Source organism: Haliotis rufescens, unplaced genomic scaffold (genome assembly GCF_023055435.1).
Source record: "Haliotis rufescens isolate VD_foot unplaced genomic scaffold, xgHalRufe1.0.p SCAF_15, whole genome shotgun sequence".
Taxonomy (NCBI): domain Eukaryota; kingdom Metazoa; phylum Mollusca; class Gastropoda; order Lepetellida; family Haliotidae; genus Haliotis; species Haliotis rufescens.
The window spans coordinates 209,291-228,025 of NW_025963835.1; the positions used below are offsets into that span (position 1 = coordinate 209,291).

The 18,735-nt window shown below is 41.8% G+C and overlaps 2 protein-coding genes across 2 annotated transcripts in view; one reads left to right on the plus strand and one right to left on the minus strand.

Moving 5' to 3' along the window:
* Nucleotides 1-4,523: 4,523 nt before the first annotated feature.
* LOC124142101 lies at nt 4,524-10,563 on the minus strand. The gene is made up of 3 exons (XM_046510383.2): nt 10,427-10,563; nt 6,028-7,047; nt 4,524-5,127 (listed from the first exon to the last, which is right to left on the minus strand). The coding sequence occupies exons 1-3, from the start codon at nt 10,463-10,465 to the stop codon at nt 4,585-4,587; spliced, it is 1,602 nt and encodes a 533-aa protein (XP_046366339.1). The 5' UTR covers nt 10,466-10,563; the 3' UTR covers nt 4,524-4,584.
* A 1,702-nt stretch (nt 10,564-12,265) lies between these two features.
* LOC124142102 (leucine-rich repeat-containing protein 14-like) overlaps nt 12,266-18,735 on the plus strand; it is a 34,168-nt gene continuing 27,698 nt past the window's right edge. The window contains exon 1 of the mRNA XM_046510384.2: nt 12,266-12,403. The gene's annotated coding sequence lies outside the window, so the exon portion shown is untranslated. The remainder of the gene's footprint in view (nt 12,404-18,735) is intronic.

An 18,735-nucleotide genomic window follows, 5' to 3' on the forward strand; every position in this document is an offset into this window, starting at 1 on the left:
ATGTCCCTTCTATGTCCCTCCTATTGACCAATCTGATTCCATCTCTCATATCACTTGCATTTGCTTCAAACAAAATGGCGGCGCCCAGTCAAGATGATCTGATCAATAATCAAAATGTGTGTTGTGATAAAACGGGTTTTACTTAACGAAGTGCATCAAATCAAGCGAACTTCATTAAAACCATTTATAGATTTGGAAAAGATGTGTTAACTCCTTTTTGGTGGTACACATGCTTTGCAAATGCTGCAAGCGAGCGAAATCTACAAGGCCTTTTTATGAACGATTTCTTTCCACCAGTTTGATTGAACTATGCAAAGACTCGTTAGTCCAGCCAAAATATACTCCATAACTTCAGCCTAGTTCTAACTCCCTTGCCTCGGGAAGATGACAAATGTTAACTGAGACTAGCGCTATGACCAAAACACCACACCATGAAATAGAGACTCGCATTGGCGATAAGTGTTGGCTCAAACGTGGAGTAGAACCCCTAAATACTACTCATCAAATGAGGCCTGTAAACGGGCAACACAAATTTCTGTCAGCTTGATGTCATGACAACCGAACAGATGATTCTAGGTTTTCGCCAGTCAGCAATTATCCACCTATATGACGGCGGTCTAAATAATCAAGTCACAATTTATATGACAAAACATAATCGGGGCGAACCGGTATTCGAATCCACAATCATAAGTTTCTGGCGTGCCAAAGGGACGCAACTCTGAACAGCAAATCGCGGCGCCTTAGACGACTGGGCCACCCGTGCCCCCTACTGCTTCAGAGGTTCAGATCAATTTGTTAGAAGTGGAAGCAAATGCTATCTGAAGTTTACTGAGGAAATAATATGTGAAATTCTGGGCAACCTCATTGATAACATCTTTATCATATTTGGAGGAAGACGTAGTATTGCATCCCGATGGGCCCCAACTGTGATCCCCTTCTTGTCGGTTTCCTTATGCATATGGACCCGTGAAGATCCGGGGTGGAATAGGTCTTCAGCAATCTATGCTTGCCGTAAAAGGCGACTATGGTGGGTGGTCAGGCTCGCTGTCTTGGTTGAAGCATGTCATCGATCCCAATTGCGTGGATAGGGGTTCATGATAGCAATCGCTGGATTGTCTGGTCCAGACTCGATTATTTACAGAACGCCGTCATATAGCTGGAATATTGCTGTGTGCGGTGTAAAACAACCAACCAAACCAAAAATTATGCATATGGGTGGGAATTTCTGCTCAAAACAAGTTTAACTCAAGTTTCAGGTATATCGGTTATGCCATAACGATCAAATAGCCAATTCCCTTCCACCGATTTACCACCCGAACTAGATATAAGGAAACAAGCGAGACCGTCTCAGGCGTTTCATATTTAGATCTATGCATGACGATTCAGAATGACACTCTCCACAAGACTGACGGCTTCAGCTGTTCTTTTATGTCGAGCAATATAACAGCAGCTCCTCAACATTTCACAATCAAACATCTTTCTACCAACATATCATAGAGCGTCATACGATTCTTGCTCAAAAGTTGTTTTAGCAAGTTACAACATTCAAGGCTTCAGTAAAGCTATCTCAGTTTGACGCATCGCTGACAAAAATGGTCCGATTCAATTCCCTATTTTCACCTGTACCATATATTTCTGTTTTGTTTTCCCAGTGGAACAATTGGCTTGTCTTTGCATGCGTTTGTGATGGGTCGGGCAGGATACGCTCACCTTTTCGCGAACCTCACTATTTGACAGTGATGGATAAACATGCTCACGACAGACGGAATTGTACTACCGACTACTTTTGACAGATTTCCTATGAATAAAGTGTTTGTCGCTTTTATTATTGCGAATAAATGTTTGAAATATTTTATATATACTGAACCGCAAAAGAAACGTCACCCAAGTAACATAGCATGAAACGTCATTTATATATCTGGGTAATTTTTGTCAAAGTTACTAAGATTTAGCATTTCCTTGTCCGGAAAATTGAATTTGATGATAAAAAAAACCCAAATAACAAAGCACAGTTAAACCGATCGCCCAAACGCATCACAGCAACGGCCATGGTAACCCGATGCATGCGAGTTCCGTGCAAATTGAAATGCACATGCGTTCTTGCCCTATAAAAATCCACCTAGATCGGAAATCAGCGACACCAAGCTCTTGGACGATTGCAAGCTGGACATACCACCCGGCAACTAGCCAATTCATTTCAAGTCCGAGCAACGGTACCAGACCAGCAACACTACAGATGACCGACCACGATGTGGAAGACGTCAGGATAGTCAGATTGTGCGACAGCATCTTCAAGATCGCTTTGTTACCGCTGCGGAAACTGCTCGACAGACCATGGGGACACCAGCGACATAGTGCTGACACCGTGCGTCGACGATTGACGAGCAGACACCTCCACTGTCACAGGCCTCACCGAGAACCCATTCTGACACGTCATCGCCGGGACCGTCTTCAGTGGGCAACAGCACCAGCATTGGGGCCACCAGCAGTGGAGAAGTGTCCTCTTCTCAGACGAGAGCCGTTACTGTATCTCAACAGCAGATGACAGAGGGAGAGTCTGGCGACGCCGTGGGGAACATTATTCGGATGCTTGTGTTGAGAGTGACTCGTGGGGCGGTCCGAGCATCATGGTGTGGGGTGGAATTGATCTTGCACAGAGGGTCGGCCCTGTGGTCTTCCACAACATCGGTCCAGGGACAAGCAATGGTGTCACAGCAGCTGTACATTGATCAAGTCTTGAGGCCACACGCCATACCTCCTTTAGCACGTCGCCGCAACCGCGAGTTTCAGCATGATAACGCCCGTGCCCACAATGCGAGTGTAACAAGAGACTTTCTCCAGCAGAATGGCATCAGAACCATGCAGTGGCCCCGTCTTCCGTCCCGATTTAAATCCCATTGAGCACCTGTGGGACGAGATTCAAAGATGGCTGAACGACGTCCGACAACTGCGTCAGGCGTTCTCACTGTCGGCTCAAGTGCCTATGGCCTTCAACTGCCTCATCCATTCCATGTATCAACGCTGCATGGCAGTCATCAATGCACATGTGGACACAAGATACTGACTCGTGATGCCATTTTAGAGAAATGTGTTTCACTTTAAGAACATTTGACACATTAATTTGATGATCAGTTTTGCCAAGTTTCATCTTTTTAATGTCTCAAAGTATATTTTTTTAATTTTTTATAATATATATATATATATATATTAGTGTTTGTACAAATAAGGTTCCTCGCATATCTATCCATGGCGACGTTTCTTTTGCGGTTCAGAATATTATACTGACCCACTATTGTAGTGCAGTCGACGCCACATTAAGGTTCATAGCATCAGCAATAAACGTGGCGAAACATGCGACAGTCTACATTCGACTTTGAACTTAAGACAAGTGTCAAAGTGAGTAGCGCCCTATTGGGTCAAGGGGTCGGTCGTGAGTGAGTGAGTTGGGGTTAACACCGTTTTAAACAGTATTACAGTTATATTGCTGCGCGTCAGCTTAATGTGGGAGGAAAGCCCGACGTGATGCAGGTCTCCGACGTTTACCACTTCGGTGAAACATACGAGCACGGTGCTGACAAACCTAAAAACATAATCGGGGCGAACCCCCAATCAGGTTTCCGACGTGCCCAAGAGACGTAAGTCTGCACAGTGAAATCGTGGCGCCTTAGACGACTGGGTCACCCGTGGCCCCGTCGGTCGTAAAAAAAATGTTCATGTCAATTGACATAATTTTGGGTTGCGAATCTTTCGTGCTCGAAAGTAACAGATGTATAATTGCCGTTAACCACACAAGTAAATCAATCTTAATCACAGCATATCTACCGTCTCGCAAGCTACCCATTTGAGCTTTTTTAAAGCTTGATTTTCCGTTGAATGCATATGTTTGTATAATGCTGCACTCTGCAATATTTCCTACCATATTACGGTCTGTAAATATTCGAGTACTTGCTGTAACAGACCGGGGTAGGACAGACATTATATTCCATGAATGTTTTACAACCAACTGTGGGAGGCCGACAGCTTTAGCAACGTCGTATTAACGTAACTATCCGACATTGGTCGGAACATATCGAGTGTAACTGCTATAACAGGAGAGCATTCCTGTAGATATACTAGGATACTTTCACACTTTTGAAATTCCATTTATCCTAGATCCGCGGGGTGTACCTATCTCAAACATTTACATACAGCTGAAACCTGCGTGAATACATACTTCACGTTATGTCTTTCAAGCCGTATCGTTCAGATGGCTCAATAGAACCTTCAGACAACATGCGGGTTCTGAGGGGTCTTCAAGCAATGATTGCTCACCATTCGTCACCACTCGCATGTTTCCGCAACCGACATTCGGTTTGTCCCGGAATAGGACAATTAACGGCGATTCACGGGATCCGGTGGTCAGGTTCGCCGATGTGGTTGATCCCAATTGCGTGGATCAATGCTCATAATGTGTCCAGACCATTTACAGAGCGCCTGTCAGTTTGAATTCCAGCGTTAAGAAAAAAAAACGACAAACGAAACTATTAAACCAACCACCAATTGTATTTGCTGAAACAAAAGCTGCAACAGTTTTGTAAAAGTATACTAAAGCAAGGTTATGGGGTCAGACTCCGTCATAATAAAATCCGAAAAGTGTACGTCTGCATCCCTCCGGCGCCGGCCTGCAATTGCACAGGAGTTGCCGTCACAATTGCTCGTGCACATTGTGAAATTACATTCGAAGCGAATTTTAGCATCGTTGTGCAATGAAAATGCTTTGAAGTATGGACTTGTGCTGTTCAGTCCCTTAGTAGAGAAACCTTCATTTTTAGCAAACACCACACCATCTCCACAACCGGCTCGGATGATTGCGAATCTTGTGTTCGTCCTCGCACCAATAGCATCGCAACCAACAGACCGCACACCAACTTCACTTCCTTGACCATTTGACCATGCGCGGAGCTGGACCATTCGACCAATGGGAAGTGCGTACACCTGTCGGCCAAGAACGTCTATCAGATGAAGCTTGACATAGGACCTTGCACCAGAGCCAACGAAAGACTCCACAATTCTTGGCGCCAAGATATTACCCTCGATACGTTGGGTAGGCGACTCGTCACTTCCTTTAGCACCAAAAGCACACGACAACTGAAAAGACAAATTGCAAGAATTTATCTTGGCCGACATTCGTCAACATTGGAAAAATAAAATTAAACACAAAGCATTTCCCCGAATTTCGCCGCACTCAGAAATATTCCTGCAATCTAAATAAGCTAGTCTCGAACAGGCAATTAGTAACGGACATTAGCATACGATACATCCAACAAGTCGGTGTGGCCCCGACCAGAACACATTTAGCCGCCTCTTACGACAATGTTTGATATTTCATACAGGATCACTACCGTGCTTAATCGTTTAGGCCGAATTACATTAGAATCACTTAAAACTGCCTTCCTCTCCGAGTTGTGTAATATATAAATATATATCGTGGAAAACCTTACGGCTTTAAGGTACACGTATTTAAGCCATAAGTTCTTGCCATAACATGCACAGGGAACGACAATCCGATTAGGCAACATGTTGCCTGTGCATTTATCGCGATGTAAAAGTATCGACAAGACTCCTTTACAATAATTTACTCTTACTGAAAACATACAAGATGTAGTGTAGGGCATACGTGTAGGGCATGCTGTACATAAGGCCACAGGGAATTACTACACGACCTATACATAATATAGGTCATACGTAGATGTTTAAATATATATCATGGATAGTTTGGATATATTTCTTGCCGTGAAGACCGAGCACACATCCATAAATATATCCCTAATACACAGGACCCAACTTGATATATACATCTATAATGTTGGATTTTGAAATGCTTTAGGGATGCAGTTATATGGGCGTCCTATTGGCCATTGTCCTTTACTAACGATTATGAATAATGAAATCGTTCCGCGAAATATTTTCATTGAATCCAGAACCACATAGTAACCTTCCAGAGTTAATATTCAGCCAATAGCGACATTGAAATTGAGTAAAGCTCACCTGGTATTCTCTATTGTGCTTGTGGACCACGACACCCCGCCTACCCCACGAAATCTGAACAGTGATGACGTACACGTTGGAGTTCTGTCTCCTGTTGAAGACGCACTGGGTGTTGGCATTTCCGCTGTACTTGACCTTCAGCTTGTAGTTGACCTTGTCCTTGTTAGTGTTGACGAAAACGTATTTCCTTCCATTTTTACAGATGGCCCGGAAGTCGGCATCAACGTCAGTAACGCCCGTCACATATGCAGGTGCGCCAACGGAGCTACCGCAGTGGGGCTTGACCTTCAAAATGTAATCGTCAGTGATGGGTGGGCAGTAATCGACCCTTCCGGTTCCAAGGTACTCAAAGTTTCTGTGCTTGAAGAAATGAATGGCAACTGATCGAACTGGGGGCGGGGGTGGTGGGGCAGCACCCCTCCTACGCCTGGCAACAGGTGGGTTGTATACGCATTTCTCATTCAACTTACCAGCAAGGAAAATCTGCACCTCGAGAGGAGTGTTCGGTTTTATGACGTAAGTGAAGCGAACTCCTTTGCAGTCAATGGCCGCTACAATCTTCACGCTCTGGGGAATAAATTCGACATCATTTGAAGCGACGCCGCAACGCACCCACACGTAATCCTTGACGTCAGAAATGGGCGTTACTGGATATGCAGGTAATGGTGCCGTCAAGCGAGGGGTTGGACGAAGAGGTTTAGGGCATCTCAAAAGCAACTTGCCCACCGAGTATTTGCCATAAGCCAGCACATCCACCTGAATGTAATACCCAGAAGACGTGCTCTTTAAGACGCACCTGGAGCTGGGAGAGCCGGTGTACCAGACGCTCATGTGGAAAGGAAGGGGGTACATACCCCTGAAGCGGTCTTTCCCTCCCGTGCAGATAGGACTCAGGACAAGGGCTCCATGGAGAGGGTGTAGCTTGTCGGCTATGACCAGATTGGAGGGGACAGGGACCTTGCCCGAGCACGTCAGGTGCGCAGCCTTTACATTCAAGGTAATTGCACTGCTCAAGTACACCTGAAAAAACAACATCCATTTTGAAATAAAAATAAAAATAAAGAGTCGTGACCATTTCAAATTTACAAATTTTAAAGAGTTGTTTGTTTAACGCCACACCAATATTCCAGCTAAATGACGGCCATCATTAAATATTCGAATCTGTTACTGACAGTTTTTGGTCTTATTTTAATAGCGAAATCTTTCATATATTTCTGTAGATTCAAAAAAACAAATCTTTGCTTCGCAATATTTCAAAAAGATGTTTGGCTTGAGATACAAAATTAAGAATATAGCCTTTACAAATGGTAATGTAGCAACATTTGATAAATCATGGATCTTTTATCACATATTGTTTGAAGAAGCAGAACAGCAATAACATATGTATCTCTTTCTCATATTTGTTTCTTGCCAGGATCAGTGTTTGAATAATATTTTGAATGCTTGACTGTGTGCGTTTTGTTATATTTCCTAAAAATCGCCTTGGCACCATTTCCAATACTTGTATTCATTTTTCCCCAAATGTATACATACATTGTCTTCAGAATGTGAGGGTGACCATTGCCCTGGATGGCCATCCTCATGTAACAGGGAAAAGGTGAAAAATGTATAAAACAAAAATATTCGAATCTGGACCAGACAATCCAGTGATTGACATGAGCATCGATCCACGCAATGGGATACGATGGCATGCATCAATCATGTCAGCGAGCCTGACCACCCGATCCCGTAAGTCGCCTTTTATGGCAAGCATAGTCGCCTTGTACGACAAGCATGGGTTCTGAAGACCTATTCTACCCCCCGGATTTTCACGGGCCAATTTTTAAAGAAAATACTGGCGGTGGGGAAATGCGCTGGGCGTCTTGCAAATTTAGCTCTTTTCACAGATTTAAAAGCCAAAAGTGTAGAACTGAAATTAAGATCGACACTGGCAGAACAACAAATGAGACTTTGTTTTAAATAATGCTCGTCTCAACATGTTTTTAAATTTTAAAATTTGGCGCACAGTTTCATTTAAGAAAATAAGCGTAATACATTTGATTAAATACCACGTAGAAGTATTTTAGAGGGACGACTAAAGCGCCAGTACAGTTCCCTTTGTGAAATATGGCCAGCTTTATATTTTCCATTCAAAATAAGATTTGAAAATGCGACAGTTTGCCAAGTTTGCTTAGTCCAAAATAATTTTGAATTCAAGATGCCATTCCAGTGATTGACGTCATGACCATCGATCTAAACAATTGGGGATACAAAGACATGCATCAACAAGTCGACTGCATGGTAATGTACTTCAGTTCACCAAAAGCCATTCTATGGGGAACATATGCCAAACGTCTATGTCATGTGGCTCACAAGACTTAATGTTTCAAAAATGGGCCAGAGTTTACCGATGATAAATTGCTGATATCTAAAATCATTTAGGTTTTGCGTGTATACAGATACACATGTTCACATGTTTTGTGGAAGATAATTAACGTAATCGTTTTATTTTAGAAAAATCTTATGCTAAGCTGCAGGCATCCCAAGACAAATTTGATGGCAGAGTCTACCATGAGAAGGTTGGTTGTTTAACGCCGCACTAAGCAATATTCCAGCTATATGATGGCGGTCTGTAAATAATCGAGTCTGGACCAGACAATCCAGTGATCGATATCATGAGCATCAATCCATGCAAATGGGATACGACGACATGCATCAGTCAAGTCAGCGAGCCTGACCACCCGATCCCGTTAGTCGCCTCTTAACGACAAGCATAGTCACCACTTGCAGCAAGGTTGCTAAAGACTTATTTTCTACCCCGGATCTTCATGGTCAACAAAAAATCTTGAGAGCTGCTGAAACTAGGTGCGATCTGCATCCGATTTAAGCCGTTTGCGTAAACCGTTTTATAATTGAGCTTTCCATTTTAATATATCCTTACATCCCACAGTGTTGCAACAGTGGATCATTCCACTCGACACAAAAAAATGGTATAAAGGCAATTGTAAACTGGGGCAATCAACCATACCCCATTTCATTTTAACCCACATACAAGTGGGTCGTCAAACATTTGATTGACCATTCAAGCAAACAATTGAAATTCTCAACAGAAATACACATTTTAGACATAACATGAGCTTATAAAGTTTAAACTACTTTTTTTTTAGTCCAGTATTGTTTTAATTTATAGAAAAGCGGGGGTAAGTGTTGGAAGTGCCTATGTGGCACTGAATAGGCTACTGCAGTCATTTACACAGTACATGAACATGTGTTATCAAATTCATTAAGGGAGTTAACCTCGTAATACTAATAAAAGACATGGTGTAAGATGTTAAAACAGAATGAACTGAAACCAATATAGTTCATATTGTGTTTAAAATGTTGATTTAACAATGAGAAATGTTGTAAATTTGATTTCTTTGCCAAATCTTGCCACTTTCTTCACAAGGAAATCTTCAATTATCAGTTATCCCTCAAATTTGTTAAATTGTTTCGCCGATCGACATCGACGCGCCATCTTGAAAAGTAGTGCCAAAACCAATTTGAACAGTATCATGTTTTTGACGTACCCATTGCAGATGAAAGTACTATCGGCGAATTTCCTTGTTAAGCGGAACATCCTTAAGCTATTCCTAGCAATGGCTTAGTGTAGTAGCATTTTACTCATGTACAACCGGCGTCATGGATATCGAATTAAATTTACCTCAAAATTAGATTACACGATATAAATATGCCTAATTAAAGGCTACAACATGCAATGTTACTGTTACTACATTCAGGGGGGATGTGTGGCAATACATTTCGTGCAGAAAACACGATACAAAGATATATATATTTCAAGTTTTGAGAACAGCTCGCTATTTGGCGTTTTTTCTATATATGACTGACGTCATATCTCTTGCGGCACAAAGATCGATGTGGTTTAGAACGAAACCTTTGCAAGGCTTGCTTCGATTTTTTTAATGTGTCCTCAAGTTAGCTTGGGTTGCCGTGATAGATACTTTCAGTGTCGTCATTAATTCGACTGAATTATTACCGTGTAAACAAACTGCTTGAGCATATAGAGCGCCATATTTTGTTTTATGGCTGCTGTCTGCGATTCCGTAAATTCTGATCGACAACCCATTGTATTTGCCAACAGTTCGTGTCATATTTAGTCCTGGTAGAAATGGATATAAAAATACGTTGCTTTCAATGTAGATCTAGGTTAACTGTAGATTTAACCGCGCTAAATTTAACGTTTGAAACCTCAGGCCTAATTAACCACTTTAAAACTTAGTAAAATTAACCAAACAAATTAGATCCCTTAAAGTCCTTGTAGAAGGCGTTGCAGACCACTGACGATTCTGTGGCATACAAGGAACTGTGTGTGTTGGGTATATAGAAAACATACGGCGACATTACAAAGTGAACGACTTACCTGGACAAGCACCAACAACGCTACAGCAAGTAGTGCCATGACAGTTGATATCAGAGTAACTAAAATGATTCGCTCCGAGCCACTATCACCGTGGCCGAAATTATTCTTTTATATCCCTGAGATGCACGTGCGCTAAAAGCACGTGCAGTCTTACTTCAATCTTAAAGATGCGTTTAGGCGCTCAAAACACGTTTATGGTTTGCGGTTCATGGGTCCTTTTCTGATACAGCTTTGATTAAGAAAGCACAAGAATTTATATTTGTGGAAGGTATTTGTTTTAATGTAAATAAATCGTTCACTGGATTAGATGTTTTCAGAGAAACAAATAAATTGTATGTTTTGATGAGATGATTGAACAAATATTATGCCACAAAAGAAATCCTCGCTGCCAAAGAATTTAAATGGTTGGTCCAGTGTATAGCACGGTGTGTAAACTCAATTGTCGAGGAAAATCGATATAGAAGTGACGATGGCTTCAGACGGTTACGTTTCTGGTGACACCCACCAGCACGGGTATGGTGCTGACACACCAAGGGTCGTAATCAGGGGGGTATTTCATTCGAACCTACGATCGTAGGATCATAGCACGCACAAGGGACGCAACTCATACGAGTCAATTGAGGTGTCCTCCCAAACATATATGTTTTATTTGCCATTTACGAAGGTGATCATTATTAGTCAAAAACCCGTGTTTGATTTGGACGCCACCGTGGTGTTTTGGATAGCAGAGGGCGCTGTTAAACTTGTGACATGTGTAATCTTCCCTGTTGGTGATGGGCACTTACCATTTGAAAACAGTTCAAATAAAATCTTGAAATAAAATCCAAAACTGAACTTCCACCCTCGACCTAGTCTGTCTTACAGACCCTGATACAAATATAATATCAAATACAGCCCATGCAAGTCTATAATGTTTGGCAAGTCTAGATCACTGCAGTATCTGAAAATGAAGAGAGTCACTGGGCTCCTTTTTATTATATTTTTATTAAGATAACTGAACAACTGTTTTTTTATGTACGATATGTTCATTTCAGAGACTAGATGTTAGTCTACCCTCGACCTACCTTCAGAATTCAAGACTCTCGGGCAGTATACAGATAAAACTAAAACCTTTGATCAATAATCCCTTTATTAGGCGAGCACTTATGCCATACATAACGTATAATGCGTTGACGTCATAACACCACAGAACAATGACGTCACAATACAATACCAAGCGAGATTATCATGACGCTTCATTATCAAGAATTTAACTTCAGCGAAATTCTAATATATTTGTTTTCTTTATTTTCTAACATCTTGTCAAAATAAAGATTGTTCATTTTAAAAACTGTAACTCGCCCGTTTCCACACGTTTCCAAATTATTAGGTATAGTGCGGTTATAGGGCTGATTCATTAAATTGTGATCTGTGCAAAAAACATGTGTAATTTCAGCGTTCCGTATTTTCCATTTACTTTTCATTACAAGCAGAGCATATAATAAAATTTCTGCTGCTGCTATTAAGATATTGTCAAACAAAGAAAGTCTTATTGCTTGTTATCTCTACAGATGGTCCTTCAACTATGTTTTTTACATGCCAGGGAGCTTGAATAGCCACTTTTCAAATCACTAGGAACACGCTTACCGCAGTCGAATGCAAAAGAAGGATATATATGCGTAAGAATTCTTCAAATACTCTGACGTTGTTTCTGTTTAAGTTATTTAAGTTTGGCTTTGCATGGGGCAAATAGTCTCCGTTCAAAGTAATATCAATAACCGCAACATCTCCAGACAATGTTTGGAAGTTCTGGAAACGATAAAGGGAGGTAACTCTGTTGCAATTCCTGAAGGTGATATGGGTGGTATGAACCCTAGAGCATGTGATGTTATATGCGCCGTTCTCTCGGCGCGCTGCCATACCACTGGCTTGTTGTCCCGACCGTTTTGAGTGGAAGTTCCTTCGAGAGTGTGTCAAATAGTCTTATCAAAGAAAACGGTAAGTCAAACATTTGAAATCTAACTGCGGTTCCACTTGTTGGTGAGTGAGTAAGTGGCGACGATTGCGCTGAGCCGTCTTTGGTGCTGTCTTAGTCTATTTATAGCAATGTGTATATATTTCGATATAGGTTAATCTGCAATTTGTGTTCAAGTTTAATACTGTTGATCACAACACAAGGGTGTGTAACGAAATCTTATTATGTTCAAATCAGTTGATAAATAGTGTTGATGGAATCCTAGTTGTTTTGTTGACACAATACGAACTTCAGAAGGTACTGGGTATACTACATTATAGTGTCGACTTACTGTCGAGTGTGCGTATTTGGTAAAAGCACCAACACTGTACTATTATTGAGTATATGTCGTGACACTTCCAAAGCCGAACTTTAACTCCTACGTGCATTGTAATATGTTGAAAGTTAACACGTGCTATATCTCACTCACAGGAACTCGTTATTGGTCAGTAAATAAAACTATATATCCCCTATATGTAATTCTCCACTTACATATAGGGTGTATATGTTTTTATTTACTGACCAATAACGAGTTCCTGAGATCTAACTCCCAGACTATGCCTATCTAGACTGAAAGCAGTCCCTGTTTTCAGTCACAATATATAAATTAAAAAAAACAAACCCATAAAATTACTCTGAAAACAGACTTTTCATTCAGTCAATTTCTATTTGTTTGAGTAATGTAAGACATTATTTACATGTTATTGTAATACAGTGGAGACTGCTTTGGTCTAGTGCTATGTTATGATGGTATTCAGCACATACCGCATGAATGAAGAGGTCATAGACAGACAAACAGCCTTTGAGTTGATGTGTAATGGTTGTGAATTCATTGACAGTGTCATAATAGAAGCCTTTTGATTTCACATCTCAAACCCTTCAGTTGAGTTGATAAGATCCTCAAAATATATCTAGGAGACCATGGGCTCATAGCTAGGATCTCCTAGACTGATATCTAAGATCTCCTAGGCTGATATCTAGGATCTACTGGGTTTATAGCTATGATCTCTTGGGTTGATGTCTAGGATCTACTGGGTTTATATCTATGATCTCCTGGGCTGATATCTAGGATCTACTGGGTTTATAGCTATGATCTCTTGGGCTGATATCTAGGATCTACTGGATTTATCTCAATGCTCTACTTGGTTTACAGCTAGGATCTCCTGGGCTGATATCTAAGATCTCCTGGGCTGATATCTAGGATCTACTGGGTTTATATCTATGATCTCTTGGGCTGATGTCTAGGATCTACTGGATTTGTATATATGCTCTACTTGGCTTATAGCTAGGATCCCCTAGACTGATATCTAAGATCTCCTAGGCTGATATCTAGGATCTACTGGGTTTATATCTATGATGTCTTGGGCTGATGTCTAGGATCTACTGGGTTTATATCTATGCTCTACTTGGCTTATAGCTAGGATCTCCTAGGCTGATATCTAAGATCTCCTAGGCTGATATCTAGGATCTCCTGGGCTGATATCTAGGATCTACTGGGTTTATATCTATGATCTCTTGGGCTGATGTCTAGGATCTACTGGGTTTATATCTAAGATCCCCTGGGCTGATGTCTAGGATCTCCTAGGCTGATATCTAGGATCTCCTGGGCTGATGTCTAGGATCTCCTGGGTTTATATCTATGCGCTACTGAGCTGATATCTAGGATCTACTGGGTTTATATCTATGATCTCTTGGGCTGATGTCTAGGATCTACTGGGTTTATATCTATGCTCTACTTGGCTTATAGCTAGGATCTCCTAGGCTGATATCTAAGATCTCCTGGGATTATGTCAAGAGTCTTATGGGCTGATATCAATAATGGACTTCTATCTAGCACCTCCTAGGCCTCTATCTAGGGTATCCTGGGCCTCTATCTAGGATCTACTGGGCTTATGACAAGAATCTTTTGGCTGATATTTAGATTTCATGGGCTGATATCTAGAATCTACTGGACCTCTATCTAGGATCTCCTAGGCCTCTGTCTAAGATCTAGTGCGCATATATGTAGAATTTACTAGGCTTATTTCTAGGATGGACATGGCTTCTATCTAGGGTCTAGTGGGCCTATATCTAGGATTTTCCTGGGCTCATATCAAGAATCTGGTGTGCTTATATCTGCGACATCCTTGGTTTATATCTAGTATATACATGGCATATACAGAAATCTTCTGGGCTTATATCTGGGCTTTCCTGGGCTTATATGTAGGAGCTCATGGACTTAGATTTAGGATCTCTTGGGCTTATGTCAAAGTCTTCCTGGGCTTATATCTAGGATAGCCTTGCCTTATATGGGCTTATGTTAATGGACCTTTATAAGGGGGTGTCTAAGAAACATTGCACCTTGGTTCCTTTTTTGCTTTGACATAGCATTAAGTGTTCTAAAAGTAATTGAGTACATCCTAACCGCTGGGCTTACATCTAGATCACAAGGGTTTATATTAAAATCTCATGGGGTTATTCCCTGCAATATATCTTGATGAAAGTTTAGGGTCCCTCTCTCTTATTTTTTATTTTGTTGAAGGTGGCAGAAAGTGTTTCTGATCTTTGTTGTGGTGAATACTCAATTCAGTGTGTGGTAAATCCAAATTATTTTCATGTTTAGAAACTCAGAACAGACAGAATCTCAGGGAAAACATGGTGGTGACCTTGTGTGTAGAGATAGTCAGCCTCTCCTTAAATGTCACAGATGCTTCTAATTTGGCCAGTATGGTACAATGACAACAAGTACACCTGTACTGATGTTCTGCCTCCATAACTTCCCATGAGGATTCTTGGTTAGAATGTGTCCCCAGCAACCTCTGCTTGTCATAATGTGTTGTTAATGGATCAGGATACTGGTTTCTGTAGCCCTCTATCCTACCCCAGACTGGTGCCAAGCCCCTCCTCTCCGGAATCCCACATACCATCTTATTTGTCACTCTCATTGATCACACCTGAATCATGAACACAACTTAATGTAAATTTTGAAAGCACTGAGAAAAGTTGCAGTTTGAAGTTAAATCACTGAAAAAATAAAAAAATATTAACTGTTTTTCAATGATGAATCTGAGTATCAAACATGATTTTATTTGCGTCCCGCACACAACACTGCATACCCCCAAATCCTGCATACCAAAAGGGCGTTGGTAGACTCAGAATTACAAGAAACCTATGATCATGGGTTTGGATTCTAAAAAAATTGGGGGCACGGGTGACCCAGTCGTCTAAGGTGCTGCGATGTGCTGTGCAGAGTTGCATCCCTTGGGCATGCCAGAAACCTATGATCATGGGTTTGGATTCTAAAACAAATTGGGGGCACGGGTGACCCAGTCGTCTAAGGCGCTGCGATTCGCTGTGCAGAGTTGCATCCCTTGCGCATGCCAGAAACCTATGATTGTGGGTTCGAATCCCGGGTCGCCCCGATTATGTTTCTAGGTTTGTCAGCACCATACCCGTACTCGTGGGTTTCACTGAAGTGGTAAACGTCTGAGACCTGCATCACTTTGGGCTTTCCTCCCACATTAAGCTGACATGCTGACACGTGATATAACTGGAATACTGTTAAAAGCGTGTTAAACCCAACTCACTCACTCACTCTAAAAAAAATTGTTATGAAAACTGATTATTGTGCATTTTGCACCCCACCAGCCCAACGCCCAAGGCCTGGTTTCATTTTCCCACCTGGTACAATGTGTGAAGCCCATCCCTGGTGTCCCCCGGAAGCAGTTGGCTGGAATATTGCTGAAGGCTGCCTGGGGTTTTGTATCAAGATTAGATACTTTTTCATCTATAGCTACAAAACCAGATTTTTATAGGCTGAATATTTTTTGAAGAAAAACACCTTGCTTCAATTTTTTTTTTTTGTGGCAGGCCATTTCTTTTTTTCAAACTAGAGTACAATGATTGGTTAACAGTCAAACCAGGATACGATGATTGCTTCACAGTCAAACTAGGATACAATGATTGGTTAACAGTCAAACTAGGATACCATGATTGGTGCACAGTCAAACCAGGATACGATGATTGTTTCACAGTCAAACTAGGATACAATGATTGATTCACTGTCAAACTAGGGTACAATGATTGGTGCACAGTCAGGCCAGGATACGATGATTGCTTCACAGTCAAACTAGGATACATTGATTGGTTCACAGTCAAACTAGGATGCAATGATTGGTTAACAGTCAAACTGAGATACAATGATTGGTTAACAGTCAAACTAGGATACAATGATTGGTTCACAGTCAAACTAGGATGCAAACATTGCTTCACAGTCAAACTAGGGTACAATGATTGCTTCACAGTTAATGAGTGGGATTGGCCATCTAAAATTTGGGACAGGGGGCAGGAGCGTGGAATTTTGTATGGAGACTAGATATTTATTCAGCTACAGCTGAAACAAACCTTATTACAGTTGGTTCAGTACTATTATAATGCTATTGCAATACAATCGCAGCAGTGAAAACAGCCCCAATACTCAACCCTATTCCTGCCACCCTCTATAAGGTAAGGTCAATTGTGATGTGTGAAAAAGTGTTCATGGTCATTTCAATATTAAAACTGTTGGTGTCTTTGATCTTGGCGCCATCCTATTTACCATTATCAGTTATCCCATTGCCAGACACTCCCTGTGGCCTGGTGCTTGATGATCGGCATACAAGCGGCAAGATGTTGTGCCAGTAGGGGAATGTATCACTTGACACACTGGCATTAACTGTTATCTGTTCAGCCGGAACTGGAGCATGGCGGAGCAGCCGGAGTCCTCTTGTAATAATAGTCCCAGCAAGCTTTGCATGCACTTATTCCTGATATCATTCTAAAAGTGCACCATTGTTAACCCTCAGCTCCCTGGGGAGTATACAATCCATGTCGCCTGTGAGGTGATGGAAGGTTAACAGGTACATAACCATCTCATCCTACCAAGTTTGTTTGTTTGTTTATTTGTTGTTTAATGCCGCACTCAGCAATATTCCAGCTATATGATTGCGGTCTTTAAATAATCAAGTCTGGCCCAGACGATCCAGTGAGTGACATCATGAGCATCGATCCATGCAACTGGGATATAATGACATTCATCAACCAAGTCAGGGAGCCTGACCATCCGGTCACGAAAGTTGCCTCTTATGACAAGCATAGCCGCCTTTTACGGCATGCATGGGTTGCTGAAGACCTATTCTACCCCGGATCTTCACGTGTCCATCCTACCAGCTACTCATTCACCACTGGGTGAATTTGGTATTTTCAAACTAAGTAACATGTGCTTCAGTTTGGGGAAAAAGTGAACCAACAGAAACTCACAGGGAGTCAAACTGCCTAACACGGTCACCCATCCACCTACTTATCTGGACCAGCTGGCCTGACCTGTGACCTGCGACCAACTGGCCTGACCTGTGACCTGAAACCAACTGGCCTGATCTGTGACCTGAAACCAACTGGCCTGATCTGTGACCTGCGACCTGTGACCAACTGGCCTGACCTGTGACCTGAAACCAACTGGCCTGATTTGTGACCTGCGTCCTGTGACCAACTGGCCTGACCTGTGACCTGAAACCAACTGGCCTGATCTGTGACCTGCGACCTGTGACCAACTGGCCTGACCTGTGACCTGCGACCTGTGACCAACTGGCCTGACCTGTGACCTATGACCTGTTCACAGGCACGGATGCCACCATGATATGAGTGCTGGTCCATGAATGGCTGTCAAGCAGATGCTGGTCTCCCCGGCTTCCTGTTGGGATGTTCTGCACACATTCTGGTAGATGAAACGGATGTAGTTAGTAGCAGGCATCTGTTTGTTAAATAGACCCACAAGATGAATATTTGAGGCAGATCTTCCATGCTGCCTTGATATAGTTTCTGGGTGAATGTTCAGATATGTATTCATGCACTGGAGGCTAAAGGGGAATGCGTGGATTTATAAGGAACTGATCATGTTTTACAGGGTTGGGTGGGTGGATTTCAGAAGACCCTCCCCTAAAGATTAATTTTGGATGGCCGTCCCCTAAAAGACAATACAAAAGCATGTTATGTTTTATTATAAAATGTCCATTTCAACATGAACCTCCCCAAATATGTGTATTATATTTTTCTCATCCTCCCCTAGAGACTGTCATATTTTGGGGTGACTCCTGTTTCCCTCTGACCCCCCCTCTGTAATATATGACCAGTCCCTATGTTACTAAGTTACTAAATCTAGGCATCTAGGCATAAGGCAATATTTTTTTTTCAGTTGGTTTTCCATGTTTACAGACCTGCTGACCCTAAAAAGTCAGTATTTGGACAAACATACTGTTCCCGAAATAAAGTGATGTGTGTGATTTCATTGAAATAATTAGTA

Bases quoted from the DNA above. Each gene is read 5' to 3' on its own strand.
- LOC124142101 (XM_046510383.2), bottom strand. From the start codon at position 10,465: ATGGCACTACTTGCTGTAGCGTTGTTGGTGCTTGTCCAG. The intron at 7,048-10,426 runs GTAAGTCGTTCA...TTGTTTTTTCAG, and splicing joins CGTTGTTGGTGCTTGTCCAG to GTGTACTTGAGCAGTGCAAT. The intron at 5,128-6,027 runs GTGAGCTTTACT...TTGTCTTTTCAG, and splicing joins AGCACAATAGAGAATACCAG to TTGTCGTGTGCTTTTGGTGC.